The 22,233-nt window shown below is 45.2% G+C and overlaps 1 protein-coding gene across 1 annotated transcript in view; it reads right to left on the bottom strand.

Annotated features, from left to right (window-relative positions):
- The window catches only part of USH2A (usherin), a 3,586,186-nt gene that overhangs the window by 537,801 nt on the left and 3,026,152 nt on the right, over positions 1-22,233 (bottom strand). Inside the window, exon 60 of the mRNA XM_069233891.1 lies at positions 5,764-5,926. Coding sequence (XP_069089992.1) covers positions 5,764-5,926 — 163 coding nt within the window. The remainder of the gene's footprint in view (positions 1-5,763; positions 5,927-22,233) is intronic.

The raw sequence follows: 22,233 nt of genomic DNA, 5'->3' as shown, positions 1-22,233 counted from the left end.
TTGGGAATTGCATATAGATAAGGCACTGGAGGCTGTGCAGGTCACTCTTAAGGGAGGTTGTGTATTGCTTTCTAGTAGATCAGGAGCCGGCTGTTTGAAGCAATATGACTTCTTGTCTCAAATAGGTACCTAGCAAAAAACATCCTATAGCTATTCAAATATGCTACGATGAAGGAACACTACATAAACGTGGCCCTTCTTACAGTTAAGTTGAATACTTTTATTTATATGAATCAGAAGTCTTATACATTTTCCCTCCAATCCCTATTACTTCTTTCTTTGCATCCTAGCCGGATCGCCTGACTCATGCAGCCGCACACGATACCACCAAAAACCCTCACTGTCTGCCCTTGTTATGGTTGTTCCTTATTTTCTTGCTCTGCAACACCCATAAGGCACCCTTGATTGACTTCTTTGGTCAGATATGAGGTCAAAGCAACTGGGTGAAACATAACAGAGACTGCTTTTCTGGTTGAATTAAGACTGTCCTTAGTAGGTGGGCCACTACCAGTTTCACGGCGCTCTGCTTCCCCCTGACCACCTTCTCTTAGGCCTCCAGCTTCAGAAACTTTTTGACCTCTTGGGTGGTCCTACAAAAGCTTTCAAGAGCAATATATTGGAATGTTTTCTGTGTATGTTAAAGTAGAGCAACAACAAATTGCTCTTGGGCTCAGCTAGGCTGAACGTCTTGCTTTATATGCTGCAATACACAAAATGTGCATGCACCACACACATTTGTTTTGTTCCCTACAATGTGCTGTATATTGTGCAAAGGCAAATTCTCAGTAGGTAATATGTAAATATTGCCTACTAAACATGTTTATTATGTGCAGTAATCCTGAGCTTGTGCGTAACATACGCATTTGTGGTGTAATGCTTATTTAGCTCCTTCAACCGTTGTGGTTGTCCTTCTGCGCACAAGCTGGTGCCCAGTGTGCATATATACACATCTTTGCAATTCCGGCTCTTCTTCTGTGAATGAGGACCTATGCTATCATATTATAAGGAGTGGACTGGAAAGATAATGAAGGAACTGAACTCTGGACACTAAATTCAATGTGTGTGTATGCAGGCTACACTCGGATAGATGTGTCAAGTGCGACTGCTACACAAAGGGGGTAGATGATGGAGAAAAAAATAACCTCCCCAGAAAAAATTGTCGACTTGTTGCTATGAGCGTTATTGCCAATATGTGAAAACAGAGTGAAAAAAGAACCCTTCGCTTACATCCCATTTCTGCCCAAACACATTTCTGATATGTTTTTTGCAGCTATCTGAGAGAGATTTAATATTGTTGTTGTCTAAGCACATTTAAACTTCAGCTGGAATAACTGCCAAGTGATTCATGCCTATGTAGGTGAATGTAACGATTGTATCTGGAGCCCCAGTGCACCATTTTCATTTCACTTTAAATAAAAAACAAAATGTATCTATGTCAGTCAGTGCCCTTCTGCTGTACTCCCAGGTATCAAACAGGCTACAATTATGATTGTGAAGTGATTGTGTCACATTGGAGGAAGGTTTATTGCTTTTGAGTCTGCTAGGCAGTAACGCATTCTGTTCCATATTACTCTTTATATCATTGTTTGGTTGTGACTGGAATAATCAAATGCTATGAAATGCTGTCAAATTCAATTTACAGTATTTTTCACTGAGGCAGGTTTTATGCGTTATATTTGCTGCTTTTTCCTTACATCTCTGCCTTGCAGAAATAACAGAAATAATCGCCTATATTTACAAACTTGATAGCCAGAAGGGCTCTGTGCTGCCTTCCACAGAGGTTTTATTTGCTTTTAGAAAGCTTAGGAATACTGTACGGTTCTCGCGTACAATTGGTTTGAAGCCGATAAAAGGACAGTACTTCAGAAGAATAGGCCATTTTAAAGTCCCTGTAGTAATGCATTAGGGACAAAATGTTAATCGCGAGAGAATGTGTATTCGGACCGGCAATGTTAGACATTAAATAAATGTCGAAAATGTCATTAGGCTTGGTGATTTCAATTTTTGAAACACACCTTGTTATGTTAGATTCTAGCCATAGAAATGCTTTGGGTAAATCGATGTTATTTTCAATAGAAAAGAGAGTATGTGCCTGAATGTGTTTCCAGACTAAACTCAGGCAACATTTCCACTGCACTGGCGTAATCTCGCTTTACGTTTCTTACGCAAAATTCCGGACACCACACCACATATTTAGCACTGGAGTACAGGAACAAGGCGAGCAGGGGTGGCCCCTCCGTAAGGGCAGTGGAACGTCACCCCTCGACCCCCACCAGCAGGGGCAGCTGCAAACCTTTTCCCCCAAAACGATAATAAACTGTGTTTATTATCGTTTTGGGGGAAAAAGGGTGGGCCCACCGGCGTGATGCCCAATGACGGGGAGTGAACAGCACGCCCCTCACTATGCACGTATGTTTGCCCGTCTGTCTCGTGCCGGCCAAACACACATGCGCAGTAGGGTCTCTCCAGTTCAGAAACACAGTTTCCGGGCTGGAGAGAGCCTGCACAGGTTCTTAGCCTGCCTGGGAGCACCCCTGGCTGGGCGCTCTCAGCCAATCCTAATGCTACTCTAAGCAGCGCCAGGATTGGCCGCAGGACAGGCTGGGAGCCTGTGTCTACAGTAAGACGGAGGAGCGGAGCGGCGCGGCACGGGAGCGGAGGTAAGCCTTTTAAAAAATATTTTATTTAATGTAATGTGCGCCGTCTGCCCCCCCCATGCACCGCCCCACCCCCTCTGCGACCTGCGAGCCGTGACTGAAGGCGAGCACCTGTTTTTTGCAGCACCTGTTTTTTGCAGCACTTGTGCTTTTTATGCTTTTTTCTACCACAAAATGCATCCTTTTCCGAAATATGTGTGTGTACGCATTTCAAGATAGGTATACCACCAATTAGTGGTTTGATCTTTTACATAATTTCACATAATTTTTGTGGAATTACGGAGAAGAAAATTATGTGAATTTTGCACACCCCCAGTGCAGGTATGTATCAAACATGTTGTAAATAAATACATTCAAAGTACAAAGACACTTTGTTGAGGGACAGCTAATACCCATTACTTCCCTTCCTTCTTTCCTTTCATTTTTTGCAAACCCCTTTGCTTCCCATCTCTCTGTACTCATTTTTGTCTTTAAAAAAACTTGCTCCCTACTGCTTTACCTCCACATATATTTACAATCTCCTTACTCTCATTGCACCTTCATTCCAATTTATTTTTTACCATTTCCTTACCCTCCTGCTACTGTGCTCCCTATCATGCATACTCACTCCTTCCCTTTCTTGCCTCCTCAGCACGCTATCCTGTTCTTTCTCTATGTTCCCTTTTATATGTAAACATTATATTTTCGTGGTAAATGTATTTTGTCATTTTAATATTTTCCTAAAATGAAGCTTTATCAGCCTGTTTTTGTAAGGCTCTATTTAATTCAAGAATTCATCAAAATGATGGATTAGCACACTGTACATGGCCAGTTCAATTTAAATATTATGAAACTTAATTAAAAGCGTTTTGTTATTGTAAGAGATGCTAATATTCAGCATTTCCATTTATGTTTGTTATGATATGGTATGGAGTCTTGTAGAGAGCACTATCACCCGGGGGAGAGGGTGTATCCTGGTTCTGAGCAGGTGTGAGTCTATCCACACGTACGGCTCAGTGGGAATACTAGAAAAGCCATGTCTTCAGCTTCTTGCAGAATTAAAGGAGTGGGGAGGAGGCTCTTACGTGTAGCAGCAGGTCTCTCAGGCTTTAGGAGCAATGTAGGAGAAGGCTGGTTTTCCGTATTTATCGGATTTGTGCAAGCAGGAGTCCGGATGAGGAAAGGTGCCTGGAAGGTATGTGACAGCAAATGCAATTGTGGAGGTATGCAGCTCCAGTGTTATGTAGTGCCTTGAAAGTGCAGGTGAAGAGTTTGAATTGTGCTCATTTGTGAATTAGGAGTCAGTGGAACTTCTTCAGGTGTGGTATCATATGAGTGCAGCACTGGAGGTTAAGAGTGGTTAAGCTCAGGAGAGGATGTTGATGTTGGGAGAATAGATGATGCTGACTAGACAGATCATGTATGCATTGAAGAGGGTTGGGCTCAGGGAGGATACTTGCAGATCTCCACAGATGAGGTTGTGGGTGTCCAAAGTGTACAGTGCCAGGTTGACTGGCTGGAGCTTTCCAGTGGAGAAGGAGCAGATTCATTAGGGGCCATGTCATTGGAGTTCAACCTCATATAGGTGTTGGATGAGGATGGGGTGAGGGACTGTGTCAAATGCTGCAGAAAGGTCCATGAGGATGAGGACCACCATGACTCCTTTGTCCAAAATCATGATGCTGCCATCCATGGTGGTGATGAGTACAATTTCTTGCTGTAGTTTGGTCTGAAATCAGACTGAGTGGTGTCAAGGAGTTGCTAGTAGGTGAGGTATTCTTTGAGGTGTCTGTTATTGATTTCCTCTAAGACTTTGATCAGGAATGGTAGCAGGGAGATCAGCCTGTAGTTGGTGAGCACTGAAGGGTCCACAAAATATTTCTACAGCAATGGGAGGACAGTTGCATGTTCCCAAGCATCTGAGATGATGACGGAAGAGGTGGAGGCATTCAGACTGGGTGTGCGCATAGATTTGATGGGTTTCAGTCCCCTGGAGAAGGTGTGGTGTTTGTTCTTGCAAATCTTATTCACGCAGATCAATGGTCAGAAGGGGCCCCCTAAAGGGATGGACTTCATGGTGCTGGTGGTTTCTTTTTGGGTGATAACAGGCCATGTGATTAGCATGTTTGAATATGTCAAATACATACATCCTCCTAAGGTCAGTAAAATAGTATTATTAAATTGAGTAAAATAAATGTCTGTTATTAACAGTATATTGAATTGACAGAGGTCAGCAGGCAGCACCATATAAAAGGTTTTGACTCATGTGTGTGGATGTCCGTGCACACAGGATACATACCAGCTAACTGTTTAAAATGAACTTCTCTTGCCATTGAAGGATTGGGATTATAGCAGATGCATTTACCATTAGAAAAATCCCTTAACTCTTAGTTTATTTAACTGGTAACAATCCCACATGCCATGAGGACTCAAGCAGTTGGAGTCGAGAGAGATATGGGATGTGTTAACTATAGGACATTCTTCATGCATGTATTTGTGTCACTACTTCAACAGAGTGATTATCTCAATATTTGAGATTTGAGTAGTGTTTTTAAAGATAGGTAGCTTGGTTCTGCCTTCAAGTGAGTTTATGGAGCATTCTTAGTGAACGTGCACCAGACTTTAGCTGTTTGAAAGGCCATTGATGGATCAGGTGAACGAGTTTGTGCAAAGATTCATGCCAGGTGTGTAGTGTGGGGCTAATTCTTGCAAGTACACCTGACCTTTGTTTTAGTACGCCAATGAAGAAAGTGGGGATGGTGTGAAACTGTTTCTCAATTTGCTCTGGGCATGCTGAGTTTTTTGTAGCAAGGGTAGTTGCTTATTGATACCAGAAATCACAGCGAAGACTTTGGTGAATAAAGATGCGCTGAGTCAACTACCAGTCAAATACCTTGTTTGTTTTCAGGCCAGGTCCCATTTCTGGGACCAGCAGAACAACAGTATGTTGAGGTCTGATACATGAAAATTGACAGTATGTTCCTAAAAATATACCTGCAGACAAAAGGATAAAGTGTTAACCTGGGTATAGTTCTATTGTGTACTAGGCAAAGCCAGTGGCTTCCATCACAAAAAATAGGCATTTTGCAAAAGTGAACTCAGTAGAAAACATGCACGAGGCCTCTACCTATAAATGAAGTAGGTCATAATTATTCCATTAGGTTTTCCAGGTGGTGACCACATCACCTCAATGACAGTAAATGCAGTAGAACTAACATGGGGTGGTTCCATGTCTTCCGGCCAGGTTTCTGCAGTTCTTGCATAGATGACATCGCCTACTCCACAACCACCTGGAAAAAAGTATTTTAGCAGAAAAGTCATCAGTTTAAACTAAATCGGAATTTAAGCGAGACAGATAGCTAACATTGTTTATGAGTCTAATAATGCATTTAGTTGTTGTTAGTCTTTAAGAAAAATGGAAATAAGGTATTCAATTATAAAAGAACAACAAATTGTGATACATAGGTAAACATTAGATGAAATCCAGGGATTGGCAGAACAGGTGTTCTTGTTGTCAGTTTAACAATTGTATTGGGATTTATACCTGTCATTCTTTGGCATGGAAACAGGGGTATCTGAATTCAAGGAGTTCATTAAAAAAAATGGTGCACTTCCCAAAGAACACTTCTCAACCACTTGCCAATAAATTGAATATCTACATTGCTAAACACTCAAAATAGCATTCATTTTAAAGAGGAGGCACCATGCAGATCAATTAAAGAAGTGATATACAGCACAAGCTAATCATTACGCAACTCAAGAATTTTGTTAAAGAATATGGGTGCTGTTCAAAAAAACTGCTTTGCAATATGTGAAGTAATGCTACTTTATGTATTCCAAACATCAGTTCATATACTTCCAGGTGGAGATCTCCATCTCTGGCTCCTATGTCTTTCTGTAGAGAGGTGCCCTTGTTAGTGGAAGAAATCTACACACATATGAGGATTTTAGTAGTAAATGTGCAAGAGACAAAGCAGAGAGGTTGGAAAGTGGGGAATAATTGCTACAAAATGGATGCAGTTCATGGAAATGTAGGTAGGGGTTTAGGGAAGGACGTGTAAACACAAAAATACAACCACAATAGAATAAGACAGTCAGTGCTATTCACAACAAGACAGCTCTGTCACTGATAAAACAGGCTCAAATGTACCACAACCAAGTCTTGGAGCTGATCGAGCACTGCACATGCCAACCACTGGTAGTGCAACACACCTGGTAGAAATGAATGGAGGCAAAGAATAACAATAACAACACAGAGAGAAAATAAAGAGAATTATTGTTAAATGGCTTTATCAATGTTGTTCTAAGTTATTAAACCTCAATTTTTTACATTAAAGAGTTAGCATAACTTTAATTACAAGGCAATCACCCCAAAAATTACAACTAGGTTCCCATTTAACTTACAAGGCACTCACACAAAAAATTACAAGGTTTCCATGACATTCAACATAACTGCTAAAGCAAGGAGGTTGAGTGAACAGTAAAGACTCTACCATCCATCTATAGATGTAACTCATAACAATAGAAACCAGTGAGGCCAATAAGGCTCTGTGCCTAAGGAAGCCAAGAGAAATGCCTTATGGGTGATGTCTTTGAGTCTGGGTATCTTTTTCCAATGGAGATGGAGAGGCAATGGAAAGAGGAAACTCTTAATTAACTCTTAATTAACTTCTAATTTTCTCTCGATTTTCTTCCACTCGTGTGACGTTAACCCATATGGTCAAAGAGGTAGCGTGTTAGGCACACCAAGCACACTGCCTTTACTTATGTTTTCTTTCTAACTTGCAGGCTTCATTTCAAGTCGAAAGTTGATTGAAGGAGCAGGGAACTGATCTACTTTTCAATGTGCAGCTCCATGTATGGTGTTCGAATGGTGGTTTAATGGTGACACTCTTGTTCCTACTGTGCCCAACCCAAAGTATATGGTGTACACCTGTAGGTGAGGCACCCTGCACTGAGTCTAGGCAACCCTTAGTGATTGTGTTAGACATTTCTGTTAGACTTTTCATCCTTGGCTTGGTCTCGCTTAACTTTTTGCCCCTGTTTCCCAGAATGGTGATGTATGCTGGACTCTGATTTTGCTGTTTCTGCTACTCTGGGCACTTTACCACTGCTAACCAGTGCTAAAGTGCAAGTGCTCTTTTACAAACTGTGTATGTAATTGGCTTATCCATGATTGGCATATTTGATTTATTAGTAAGTCCCTAGTACAGTGCACTAGATGTGCCCCGAGCCTGTAAATCAAATACTACTAGTGGGCCTGCAGCACTGGTTGTGCCACCCACACAGGTAGCTCTGTAATCATGTCTCAGACCTGCCACCGCAGTGTCTGTGTGTGCAGTTTTTAACTATAAATTCGACTTGGCAAGTGTACCCACTTGCCAGGACTAAACCTTCCCTTTTCGTACATGTAAGGCACCCCTAAGGTGGGCCCTAGGTAGCCCCAAGGGCAGGGTGCAGTGTATGGTTAAGGTAGGACATATAGTAATGTGCTTTATATGTCTTGACAGTGAAATATTGCTACATTCGTTTTTCACTGTTGTAAGGCCTGTCCCTCTCCTAGGTTAACATGGGAGTTACCTTTAAATATGATTAAAGTGTAGACTCCCTTTGGGAGTGGATCGACATGTGGAGTTTGGGGTCTCTGAGCTCACAATTAAAAAAAATACTTCTTTTAGTGAAGTTGATTTTAAGATTGTGTGTTTGAAAATGCCACTTTTACAAAGTGAGCATTTTCTTGCTTATACCATTTCTGTGACTCCGCCTTTTTGTGGATTCCCTGTCTGGGTCAGTTTGACAGTTGGGCTGGTTGCACCTCACACTAGACAGTGACACAAAGGGAGCTGGGGTGTAGCCTGCATATCGTGATGAGCCATCTGTGCTAGGTGGGAGGGGAGGAGTGGTCACTCACACCTGAAAAGGCTGTGCCTGCCCTCACACAGTGCAGTCTCCAACCCCCTGGCGAGTGTCTGGGGCTCGGCCGGGGCAAGGCAGGATTTCACATTCAAGAGAGACTTTGTGTTGAAGTAGGCCTACTTCAAAGGAGAAATTGTGTATAAGAAGGGCACCCAAAACCACAGACTTTAGAACACTTCTGGAAACCTCTGCCTAGAGAAGAGCTGAAGACTGAGGAAGAAGAGCTGCTCTGTCTGTGAATGTGCTTTGTGGAGCTATCCTGCAGTTGGTGCTTCTGCCAGAGTAAGAGGGCAAAGACTGGACTTTGTGTGCCTTCTATCTTGTGAAGATCTCCAAGGGCTTGATTTAGAGCTTGCCTCCTGTTGTTTGAAGTCTCAGAGACAGCAACGACTTCTCCCTGCCAGCACCTGGAGTCTCTGGAGAGACTCTTACTCTGCAAAGTGGTGGCCATGCAGTTCCTGGTACCCTGAAAGGAGAAACTGGCAGCCTAAGAGGAAGAAATCCACTGGAAAATCGACGCTCGCCTCCAATCCGACCAAAGAATCGACTCACGGAGCTGGGGAAACGGCGTGCAGCATTGTTGACGGAGGCTGGTCAGATCGCAACCCATGCTGCCTGTTTTTCAGATCATCGTGCAGCTGGATTTCTGATACAAGCACCGCTGAGCATGTAAAAACAACGCAAGGCCTGACCGGATCGACGCATCGCTCTCCTGCGGAGAGAAGAAATGAGGCATCCCGATCCGCCAAAAGGAGAAACGACGCAAGGTCTCACTCGCGAGTGAAATCAATGCATCGCAAGCCCTTTTTGACACACACTCGCCCGTGCAGGGTTATTTTTGATGCACCCAAGGTACATTTTCATGCTAACAGTGGTAGTATGTGTTTAAAACTAAATGAGGACTGTTTTTGCTTTTTAATTGATAACTTGACTTTGTGTATTGTCGATTTTGGTCGTTTGTTTAGATAAATATTTTCTATTTTTCTAAACCTGTGTTGCATCATTTTGTAGTGTTTTCATTAAGTGACTGTGTGTGTTGGTACAAATACTTTACACCTAGCACTCTGAAGTTAAGCCTGCCTGCTCGTGCCAAGCTACCAAGGGGGTGAGCGGGGGTTAGCTTAGGGTGATTCTCCTTTACCCTGACTAGAGTGAGGGTCCTTGCTTGACAGGGGGTAACCTGACTGCCAGACAAAGACCCCATTTCTAACAGTTTCTAATAACCAATGGTCTCAAAGGTTAACTGTGGAGAGCCGGTAAAGCTTATTAGAGAGGGTGTAAAGCAATTGCAATAACCAAAAAGTCAGTCAATGATTTACACACAAAGAAGAACCACAGCAAGTGTTAGGAAAATAACGTGTTATTTATGAACACACAGGCAGTAAAATAACTTTGGTATATCTCCTACCCAGAGATATGAACACACAAAAATATACTTCAAAACAGGTAGGTACAAGCATATAATAACATGGGCCCCCATGGGGGGGGGACAAACCATACACTAAGAAAAGGGGTAAATAAAGGCACAGCTAACCAAGACCAACACACAAGAATCCTAATGACTGAGGAAGTACTAGAACACTGGAGGTAAGTAGCAGGTGTTCCCCAGGAGCCCGTTTGCAGAGGTGTTCCCTAGTGTTGGGTGTCCCATAGGATAACATTGGGTAAGTTGCGGTTAGGAAAAAGTTGGAAACTGACCCTTCCCAGAGGACCCCAAGGAAACCCATTGGAAAAAGGAAGGTTCAAGAGTGTCCCCACCCATGGATACCTAGAAAAGTGGAGTACCTATCCCAGGGAGCCCAGGTGCATAGGTTTGAAGTCATGTCTGAAACTCCTGTTGAAGTCAATGGGGATCTTGCCTGTCCAGCTGGTAAAATGACCCGTGGACCAGGTCGGTGGAACCCAGGCATGGATTCTGGACAAGGAGCACCTGTGAAAAGAGGGGGCAAAGTCCAAACCACCCAGTGATGTCCAGGGGGTGCAGGAGGGCAATGCCTACCCTCCTTGCGGATGCTTCTGTGTTAGAGGGTGGTTGTGAAGATGCAGCTGCGGCATTCAGGCAATGCAGAAGGATCACAAGAGTTGTTCATGATCTGTAGCATGCCAGTTGTCGAATGCAGAGGAGTTGGTGGTCAGCAGGACTACCACAAGCCTTGGCAAATGCGAAAGGAGTGCTGCACAAAGAGTTGCAGTAGTTGGGACCAGCAAGGTTTGAGGGACTCAGCCTTTACAGGTAAGTTTGAACCACCCTCAGCAGTAAGGACAGCCAGCAGGAATTGAAGGTGACCTCAGGGGGACCCACTGGCATGAAACACATGGAGTTGCGAGGAGGCCTCAGAAGCACAAAGAAAATGGATGCCCACGTTGCAGGGGTTTCAGGGAGGATGCCGGTCTTAGAGATGTGTGATGCTTGAAGTCAGGGTTTCTTTGAGCTAGGAGGTCTTTGAGCTGAGGAGCCAACTAGCCTTGGTGATGGCAACAGTTGCAGTGCACAGGGGTTCTGCTCCAGTAGCTCCAATGAGGGATCCCCATCATCCCAGTTGCACAGGAGACAGGTCAGACCTCTAGAGAGCTGCACAACCCCCACCTGTGTTGCAGAGCCTTGAGGAGGCCATGGGACAGGAGGATCCACAAACCAGTCATAGATGTTGAGGTGCCTGTGGAAGCAGTGAAGTGACTCCTTCACTCCAAGGGAGATTCCTTCTGGATAATCTTAGTGCAGGCAGAGTCCTTGTGATTCTGGAGGAAGCAATGGCCATGGAAGTTGCAGAGTCCTTGCAATGCTTGGGGACAAAGTTGCAATAGGAGCACTCCTACCAGTTGCAGTCTTGTTTTGGTTCCCAGTGAAGTGCAGCAGCAGAATCTGGTGTCCAGGTTGCAGAGGAAATCATGAAGACAAATCCGTGGGTCCACCCTCATGGCAGCCCTTAAATAACCCAGGAAGGGGACTCGATGACTACTGCAGTGGCCCACCTTTCAGGGGTGGTCAGGTATGGTACTCAACTGGACTGACCAGCTGCTCCCAGGGGTCTCTGCTCATCCTGTTTTTAAGATGGCAAAATCAAGTGGCCACCTTGCAGAGCCTTGGGCATCCCCAGGGGAAGAGTTGGATAAGATGGTGGTCACTCCCCTGTCCTTTGTGTGTTTCACGCCAGAACGGAAACCTGAGGGCTCCTGCGCTGTATAGAACCAGTTTTGGGAGATGGGAAACAAATGTGCCCTTCAAAAAAGTCTGGTGGTGCTCAGGAGCAACCCTACCCTTGCCTAGAGACACCCATTTCTAAAGGAGAGCGGATAACACCTCTCCTCTAAAGGAAGTTTTTTGTACTGTCTCCTCCTGCCCGAGTTAAGATCAGCAGCAGGAGGGCAGAACCGTGTCTGCGGTTGGCGGCAGCGCTGGCCTGCATGCAGACCCTGCAAGGCTGCACAGGCAGATGTGGAGGATCCTCTAATGAACCCCAAAGTGCATAGTATCATGGAACTAACACTGGAACCGGTGTAGTTGCATGATTCCAACATGTTTGATACCAAACATGACTAGGTTCGAAGAACCCATTATGTAGTTGGACATCTTGTAATTACCAGTGTCCACTACATACCTTAGAATGGTTTCCCTGCAATTACAAAGCCCAGAAAATGGAGTATGGGGTTTGTATAGATGCCTCTGCTCATGCAGGGGTACCCTTACACGTAGAACTGTGCAACCTGTCAGAACAATAAAGTGAGTGCCAAACAGATATGGCCAGAACTTCTTTAGGGCCCAGACCACAGCAAGGGCCTCCTTCTCTATGACTGACCAACATTTCTCCCTGGTGGTCAACCCACTGCTGATAAAAGTTACTGGTTGATTCTGGCCCTCTTCATTAAGTTGGGATAGCACTGCTCCTATTCCTATTTCAGAAGCGTCTGTCTGAACAATGAATTGTTTTGACTTATCAGGGATTTTTAGAATGGGAGCAGAGCACATGGCTTTCTTCAGGTCATCAAAGGCCTCCTGACAGCTAAGTGTCCAGTTTACATTTTTAGGCATTTTCCTTGAGGTAAGATCATTCAGTGGTGTCGCTATGGACTTGTACCCCTTTATAAATCTCCTATAATACCCGTGGAGGCCCAGAAAAGCTCTGACCTGAGTCTGAGTAGTGGGTACAACCCAATCCATAATGGGTTAGATCATGCTCTCTAGAGGTTGAACCTGACCCCCACCTACAAGGTGGTCCAAGCATGCAACTTTGCTCTGCCCTATCTGACACTTACTGGCCTTGATAGTGAGGTCTGCCTTTTTCAAAGCCTCATGACTGCTCCTAACGTGGACAAGGTGATCCTGCCAGGTGGAGCGAAAGACAGCAACGTCATCTAGATATGCTGCACTGAAGTCTTCCAGGCCTGCCAGAACTTGATTTACCAACTTCTTGAATGAGGCAGGTGCATTTTTTGCAACTCAAAGGGCATCACAGTGAACTGGAAGTGCCTAGTGGGAGTTGAAAATGCAGTTTGGGGTTTTGCAGCATCTGTCAGCCTGAACTGCAAATAGCCTGCAGTCAGGTCAAATGTACTGAGATACTTGGCTGCAGCCAGAGTATGAATAAGTAAACCTGCCCTGAGGATAGGATGGGCATCAGTCTTAGTGCCTGCATTGAGGCCTCTGTAGTCTACACAGTACCTCATTTCTTTCTTGCCACCCTGGGAATGAGGTTTGGGTACAAGGACTACAGGACTAGCCCAAGGGCCGGCTGAAGGCTCAATAAATCCCAACTCTACCTTCGTGGGGACTTCTGCTCTGATGCAGTCTCTAACATGGACAGGTTGCCTGGAAATGTTACTCTTTACAGGCAGGCTGTCACCTGTGTCCACATCGTGGGCTCACCAGGTATTCTGACTGGGTGTCAGAGAGAAGAGTTCTGAGAACTGACTGAGCACTTGTTTGCACTTGGTTTGTTGCTGGTCAATGAGGCTGTCAGCAAAGACCACTCCATCAACTGAACCATCAACAAGGTTGTGTGAAAGGAGATCAGGGGGAGGGTCACTCTCTTCCTCTTGTGCCTCATCAGTGGCAATGAGCAAGCTCATGTCTGCCCTATCAAAGAAAGGCTTCAGGCGATTCACATGAAGTACCCTATGGGGGCTTTTTGGAGTACCCAGATCTACCAAGTAGGTGACCTCACCTTTCTTTTCCACAAATGTATGGGGGCCACCCCACTTATTTTGGAGTGCACTTGGGGTCACAGGCTCCAAAACCCCACACCTGCCCTAGCAGATAAACAGAAAAGCCTTTAGGTCATGCCATAACTTCTGAAGTTCTTGGCTGGCCTCAAGGTTTTTATTGGCCTTCTTCATGTATTCAGCCATACGGAAATGTAGGCCTAATGCACAATCCATCCACAATGTCCTGTTTGGGTGGTTTGAGAGGTTGCTCCCATGCTTCCCTCACCAGACAAAGAGGACCCCTAACTGGATGTCCGAACAGACGTTCAAAGGGGCTGTAGCCCACTCCCTTATGAGGAACCTCCCTGCAGGCAAAAAAAAGCCAAGGTAGAAGGACATCCATCTCCTCCTGAGCTTCTCAGATATTCCCATAATCATACCTTTAAGGGTCTTGTTGAATCTTTCAACTAGGCCATTGCCCTGTGAATGATAGAAGGTGGTGAATTTCTAAGTTATACCACACTTTCCACATATCCTTCAGGTAGCCAGACATGAAGTTTGCACCTCTATTTGCTACCACCTCCTTAGGGAAGCCCACTCTGGAAAAACTTCCTAACAGAGCCTTGGCCACTGTAGGAGCTGTAGTGGTACTAAGGGGAATAGCTTCTGGGTACCTGGTGGCATGGTCCACTACCACCAGAATAAATCTGTTCCAAGGGGCTGTAGGAGGGCCTAACGGACACACAATGTTAATCCCCACCCTCTAAAAGGTAACACCAACCACTGGAAGTGGAATTAGGGGGCCTTTTTAGTGACACCTGATTTGCCACTGGCTTGGCAGGTGTCACAGGAGTGACAAAACTCCTTTGTGTCTTCAGACATGTGGGGCCAGTGAAAGTCTTACTTTGCTTAAGATGTCCTGCAAAGGGAATGTCATGTGCTAGGGTCAACAGAAACCCTCTAAACATCTGAGGCACAACCAACCTCCTGGTAACACCAGGCTTAGGGTCTCTAGCCTCAGAGTATAGACCATCTTCCCAGTAAATCCCAAGTGATTCACTGATATCCCCTGCCTCTTCTGCAGCAGCTTGCTGCCTGAGGCCTTCAAGAGAGGGGCAGGATTTCTGCCCCAGACTCATATCCTCCCTGGAGGGTAACCCTGCCTCCAAAAGCTCTGCCGTGTCAGGTCCAAGCTCCTCTGGGGCAGTTCCCTCATAAAAGGCAAGATCATCTCCATGAGGAGACTGATCCTCACATGAGGTCTTGGGGAAGGATAACTTTTTACCCTTCCTACCTCTCTTTTTGGGAGCTGCTTGGGCCATTATTTCAGGCTCCACTTCCCCTTGTTCTCCCTTGCTTCTTGGCATGTGCTCTTGTTGCCACAAACACACTCTCAGGGATGCCCATAATGGCAGCATTGGTCTACAACATCTTTACCCATAAGACTCTCTACAGGAATAAATGAGGAAACCACAACTTTCTTAGGGCCAGTAACCCACCTAGCTGGAATTAACCACTGCCATAGGGGGGCACTTAGTGATGTTGTCTGAGTTGGTTACTTGGTATGTATGACCAAGTAGGAACTGCTTAGATGACACCAGTTTTTCAGTCACCATAGTGCCACTTGCACCTGTGTCCCTGTAAGTCTCTGCCTCAATACCATTAATAAAAGGGTGCTGTCTGTATTTCCCCATATTAGGGGGCCATACAACCAAAGTGTCAAGATAAATGCCACCCTCTGATACTAGGACAGCCTCAGTGGTTTTCCCTGACTGGGCCAGAATGCACTGCAGTACGGAAGATGAACCTAGCTACACCCTTGGTTGTGGTACTACTACGGTGCTACTGCTAGGGACACTAGAGGAAGTAGTAGTAGTCTGGTGCCTTTCTTAGGGCAACTGTGGTCAGCTGCCCTATGGCCTTTTGCCTTACAGGCAAAGCACCAGGGTTTCTTACCAGAGGAAGAGGAGAAGTTGGACCCACCCCTAGAAGAAGATGTTTGTGGAACTTAAGAAGACTTTTTCTTTTTATCTTTAGTTTTCTCACCATCTTTCCTTTGGGATTTGGAAGCATTCCCTTTCTTATGATCACCCCTAGATTTCTTACTCAACCTGGTGTGAACCCACTTGGCTGCCTTCTTACCCAATTCTTGGGAAGAAGTCAGCTCGGAGTCCACCAGGTATTGGTGCAGCTTGTCAAACACACAGTTATTAAGGATGTGCTCTCTCATGATTAGATTGTACAGCCATCATAGTCATGCACATTACTACTATGAAGCCAGCCTTCTAGAGCCTTAACTGTGCAGCCCACAAAATCAACCCAGGCTTAAGATGACTCTTTCTGCGCTTCTCTGAACTTTACCCTGTATTCCTCAGTAGTAAGCCCAAGCCCATCAATCAGTGCCTTCTTCAAGACCTGGTAGTTCTCTGCATCGTCTTCCCTGTTTGTCTCTACTCTTGTCAGGAAAGGAGAGCCACACCAAGGCTGCCTACTGTCTCTGGGAGACCTTTTGGACTTTACAGGCCCTCTCTAGAGCAGTAATCCGTGCGTGGATATCATTCCCAGCCTTGTAAGGGATGGGGCTATCCTGCTGGGATTCCCAGAGTCAAAGTGTTCCTCCCTGACTCTGGATTCTCTAGTGCTGCCACCATGGGGTTCTAAGTCCCAGTTTTTCCTCTCTCTCTCCACCTCTAAGGCTTCCTTTTCAAGGGCCAGCTATTCCCTCATCAACCTGAGCTTAGCCTTCTCAAGTTTCAGCAAGCTGTACCCTCTAACTAATCTTATGTCCTCTAAATTAGAGTTGGTGGACTCAGCAGAAGATGCTAAGGAAAATGAGGATGAGGAGTACTATTCCTCCTTGGAACCCTTGTTACAAATCCTGGGGGAGTAAAAGTGGGCAAACTAGTGTGACCCCCTCTGTACTACCAGTACTTCCCTCTACAGACCCAGGGTTGCCCTCAAGGATCTCCTCTGAATCATCAGTGGCATGCCCAGAGTAAGAGCCTGAAGTACTAGCTACTTCCTTCTCCAACTCTGGAGGCTCACCCCCGCCCCTCATCAATATCTCCTTGCTCTTCCTTCCCTTCAGCGTTCTGGAGGTTATCCTGGATGAGCATCTCTCGGAGAACAGATTTGCTAGGGTGACTACCTGTCTTCAGTTTTCTATCCCAGCACAGTGACCTAAGTTCTTGAAACTTTAGGCCACTATATCCAGACTCCTGAGTCTGTTCAGCTCCTTCAACAGAAGGCATGGTACTAGTGTAGTGTAAGTGTGTCTAAAACTACTCTAGTGTCCTAAACTTTTAAGCGACTGGGGATAGGGCTATAATAGGCCCTTAACAACTCTAGAAACACATTTTGAAAAATACCAGTTTGCTAAAAGTACAGCATGTACCTAAGTCAGTAGTGGTTTTCTTGTGGAAACTCACTTATGACCTAGTGGTAAAGAAATGCAAGTCTTTATCCCGCACCACCAATGTAGGAGGCTGGCTCAGTATATGGTGTACACCTACAGGTGAGGCACCCTGCAATGAGTCTAGGCAACCCTTAGTGATAGTGTTAGAGGTTTCTAATAACCAAAGCTCTCAAAGGGTAGCTGTGGAGAGCAGCTAAGGCTTATTAGAGAGGGTGTAAAGCAATTGCAATAACCACAAAGTCAGTCAATGATTTACACACATGAAAGAACCACATCAAGTGTTAGCAAATAAGGTATTATTTATTAACACACAGGAACTAAACTAACTTTATATATCTCCTAACTGGAGAGATGAACACACAAAAATATACTTCAACAGGTAGGTACAAGCATATAATAAAATGAGCCCCTATGAGGGGGCACAACCATATACTAAGAAAATGGGTAAATAAAGGCACAGCTAATCAAGACTAACACACAGGAATCCTAAGGACTGGGAAAGTACTAGAACACTGTAGGTAAGTAGCAGTATTCCCCAGGACCCTGTGTGCAGAGGGGTTACCTGGTGTTGGGTGTCCCATAGAATAACATTGGGCAAGTCGTGGTTAGGAAAAGGTTGGAAACTGACCGTTCCCAGAGGACCCTGAGGAAACCCATTGGAACAAGAAAGGTTCAGGAGTACTACCACCCTTGGATATCCAGAGAAGTGGAGTACCTACACCAAGGAGCCCGGGTGCATAGGGGTGAAGTTGTGTTTGAACCTTCCGGTGAAGGCAATGGGGACCTCAACTGTCCAGCTGCTACACTGACCCACGGACCAGGTCATGAAGCCCAGGCATGGATTCCGGACAAGGAGCACCTGTGAAAAGAGGGGACAGAGTCCAAAGCATCAGGAGACATTTAGGTTGGTGCAGGAGGGCAATGCCTACCCTTCTCATTGATGCCTCAGAGTTTGACAGTTGATTTGAAAATGAAGCTGTGGTGTCCAGGTAATGCAGAAGGGTTAGTGATCAGCAGGATGACCAAAAAGCCTTGGCAAATGCGAAAGGAGTGTTTACAAGGGTCCAAGGGACTCAACCTTTACAGGTAAGTGAGGACTGGCCCTCAGCATTGAGGAGAGCAAGCAGGAATTGAAAGAGACCCCAGGGGGACCCTCTGACGGCAAGCACAGGGAGTCGCAAAGAGGCCTCAGCAGCACAAAGAAGATGAGTGCCCACGTTGCAGGGTTTGCAGGGAGGACATCTGTCTTGGAGCTCTGGGATGCTTGAGGCTGCGGGGTCTTGCAGCTAAGAGGTTTTCGAGCTGAAGCGCCAATAAGCCTTGGTGATGACAACAGATGTGGTGTAGAGGTGTTCCATCCCAGCAGCTCCAACGAGGAACCACTGTCTTCTCATTTGAACAAGTGTCAGAACAGACCTCTAGAGAGCCTCAGAACTCCCACCTGTGTGACAGATCCTTGAGGAGTCCGTGCGACAGCAATATCCACAAACCAGTCATAGACATAGAGGTGCCTGCAGTTTCAAAGGAAGATTCCTTCTTGATGTTCTTAGAGCAGGCAGATTTCTTGTGACTCTGGAGGATGCACGGCCACTGAAGTTGCAGAGTCCTTGCCATGCTCTGGGACAAAGTTGCAGTAGTTGCCCTCCTACCAGCTGCAGTCTTGTCTTTGTTCCCAGCGAAGTCTAGCAGCAGACTCCGGTGTACAGGTCACCAAAGAAGTTGTGGAGACAAATCTGGGGTCTACCCTCAGGGGAGCCCTTCAATAAACCACGAAGAGGGTTGGACGACTATTGGAGTGGCCCACCTATCAGAGGTGGTCAGGGACACTGCTCCCAGGGGCCTCTGCTCACCATGTTTCCAAGATGGAAGAATCAAGTGGCCACCAGGCAGAGCTCTGCCCCCCCCAGGGTGGGAGCTGGACAGGGGGGTGGTCACTCTCCTATCCTTTGTGTGTTTTGCGCCAGAGCGGGAGCCTTGCGACTCCTGCATTGGAAAGAGACAGTTTTGGGAGAAGGGCACCAAATGTGACCCTCAACGAAGTCTGGTGGCGCTCAAGAGCACCCCCACCCTAGCTCAGACACACTTATTTCTAAAGGAGAGAGGGTAACATCTCTCCTGTAAATAAAATCCTTTGTTCTGCCTTCCCCTCCCCAAGTTAAGCTCAGCAGCAGGAGGGCAGAACAGTGTTTGGGGTCGGCGGTAGCACAGGCTTGCATGCAGACCCTGCAATGCTGCACAGGCAGACATGCGGGATCCTCTAAGGAACCCCAAAGTGACATGGCATCATGCAACTAACACTGGAACTAGTGTAGTTGCATGATTCCAACATGTTTGATATCAAACATGACTAGGTTCGGAGAAACCATTATGTAATTGAACATCTCTTAATGACCAGTGTCCACTACATACCTTAGAATGGTTTCCCCGCTCTTACAAAGCTCAGAAAATTGAGTTTAGGGTTTGTAGGGGTGCCTCTGCTCGTGCAGCAGTACCCTCACACTTAGAACCATGCACCCTGCCCTTGGGCTGAAGGGCCTACCTTAGGGGTGACTTATAGGGTCAAAGTGCAGAGAACACGATATAAGGTAACCTTATATCGGGGTGAAAGGTGCATGCACCATTTCACACAGGCTGAAACGGCAGGCCTGTAGACGCAGTTTGCATGGGCTCCCATGGGAGGCATAATGTATGCTGCAGCCCATGGGAGACCCCTGGTATACTAATGCCCTGGGTAACTAAGTACCATATACCAGGGACGTACAGTGGTACAACTGTGGTACAACAGTATACCAATTGTTGGGGTTATAGAAATGCTTGCCAGCTAACTTTAGGGGAGAGAACACCAACACTGGGGTCCTGGCTAGCAGGATCCCAGTGTACTACAGTCAAAACACACTGACACAGGGCAAAATGTGGGGGCAACCATGTCAAAAAGATCCTACTTTCCTACACTCATGTCTTTCTATATACAGTGGAAGAGACCTACACACTCATACAAGGATTTTAGTAGTAAATGTGCACGAGACAAGGCAGAGAGGTTGGAAAGTGGGGAATAATTACGAATCACAAAATGGATGGAGCTCATGGTAATTTAAGAAGGGGTTTAGGGAGGGACATGTAAACACAAAAACACAACCACAATAGAAGAAGACAATTGCTATTCATGAAACAGACAGCCCTGCCACTGATATAAATGTACCCCAAACAAGTAATGGGATTGATCAAGCACTGCACATGGTCAACCACTGGTATTGCAACACACCTGGCAGAAATCAATGAGGCAATGAATGACTATAACAAGACAGAGGGCAAATAGAAAAATACTGGGAATTCTTGTTAAATGGCTTTATCGATGTTGTTGGTGTAAGGTATTAAACCTCTAATTTTTACATATAAATATTTAGCATAATTTTTATTTACAAGACACACAAAACAATTACAACAAGGTTCACATGACATTCAACGCAACTGCTAAAGCAAGGGGGCGTTCAGTGAACAGTAAAGACTCTAGCATTCATTACAGGTGTAACTCATAACAACAGAAACCAGTGAGGCCAATAAGGCTCTGTGCCTATGGAAGCCAAGAGAAATGCCTTAAGGGTGATGTCTTTGAGGCTGGATTGGCTCTTTTTTCGATGGCGATGGAGAGGCAGGGGAAAGAGGAGGATCATAATTAACTTCAATTTTTCTCTGGATTTCTTTCACTCATGTGACATTGTCCCATATGGTCAAAGAGTTAGAGGGATGGGCACACCAATCATGCTGCCTTTACTTATGGTTTCTTTCTAACTTGAAAGCTTCATTTCAAGTCGAAAGTTGCTAGAGGGAGCACGGAGCTGGCTCTCCTTTTCAATGTGCAGCTCCATATACGGTGTTCGGATGGTGGTCTAATGGTGACACTCTTGTTCCTAGTACAAGGTACTCAAGCCAAAGTTCAGACCATTCAAACAACTATGCTTTTTCATGTTGCTCCCATGCATTCATTAATTATATTCAAGACTATTTTTCAAACAGTATGTGCAAAATAAGTGCAATAAAACTGTGAACCAATTTGAATGGCTTTCTGAATGTCTATACTTATTTCATGACTTTACTGTCAAGCACTAGCCATTGCTAGGCCTGGTGGTACGCCTAGAGGATTTATTCCCACAGGTTTCGAGCACCCCCTAGGGCTACTTTTGCATATTGCTATTTCACACTGTTTTCTAACCTTTTTATGCCTCTAACTGTTTATTAGTGTGTATATATATCTATATTTATATATAGTGTATTTACTTATTTGCCTCTCTAGTATTTTCTGATACTGTGTTTAAAAAATAAAGTACCTTTATTTGCGTACACCCAAGTGTTTTCTTTCTTGTGTGTAAGTACTGTGTGAATGTAGCGGCTTTGCATGGGCTTTGCATGTCTCCTAGATAAGCCTAGGCTGCTCGTCCACAGCTACCTCTAGAGAGCCTGGCTTCTAGACACTGCCTACGCTTCACTGAGAGGAGATACATGGACCTGGTATACGGTGTAATTACCATAGGTACTCACCACACACCAGGCAAGCTTTCTAGAACCACAATATGCACAAGTGACAATAACATACAAGGAAGTTTCCCCAAAAAAATCAAGCTCCACAACTGTACGAAATTGCAACCTACAAATGTGGAATTACATTCCAGTCCAAGGCTGAAGAGAAGCAGCATTTGCAGTTCAAAAAGAAAGAAGCTGGGGAAAAGCTCAATAGAAAAATAAGCTTCCACATAAGGTATCACTAGAGCAGCTACAGTAGATATATTTTGAGGAAAGAGGAACTCTTACCAAGTACAACAAATCTCTCAGAGTATGATTCATGAATACACCCCAAATTTAGTAAAGAACTTTGGGCTTGATGTATAACCTTTTGTTTTGCAACTTGCAAATTGCGAGTTGCAAAAGAAAATGTACAACAGTGTGAACCACTCTGTTTGCTGTTCCCAAATGGGTAGCAAGGGACCGGTCTCATCAATACTCATGAGGCAAGTCACAATTTGCCACCCGTTTGGGAATGCTGCACTCATATGGATGGTGGCCTGCTGGGCTCAGCAGACCACCATATCTGTGACTGCTTTTCAATAAAGCAGTTTTTCTTTTTTAAAT

Source organism: Pleurodeles waltl, chromosome 5 (assembly GCF_031143425.1).
Source record: "Pleurodeles waltl isolate 20211129_DDA chromosome 5, aPleWal1.hap1.20221129, whole genome shotgun sequence".
NCBI classification, from domain to species: domain Eukaryota; kingdom Metazoa; phylum Chordata; class Amphibia; order Caudata; family Salamandridae; genus Pleurodeles; species Pleurodeles waltl.
This window is presented reverse-complemented; position numbering and strand designations above follow the sequence as displayed.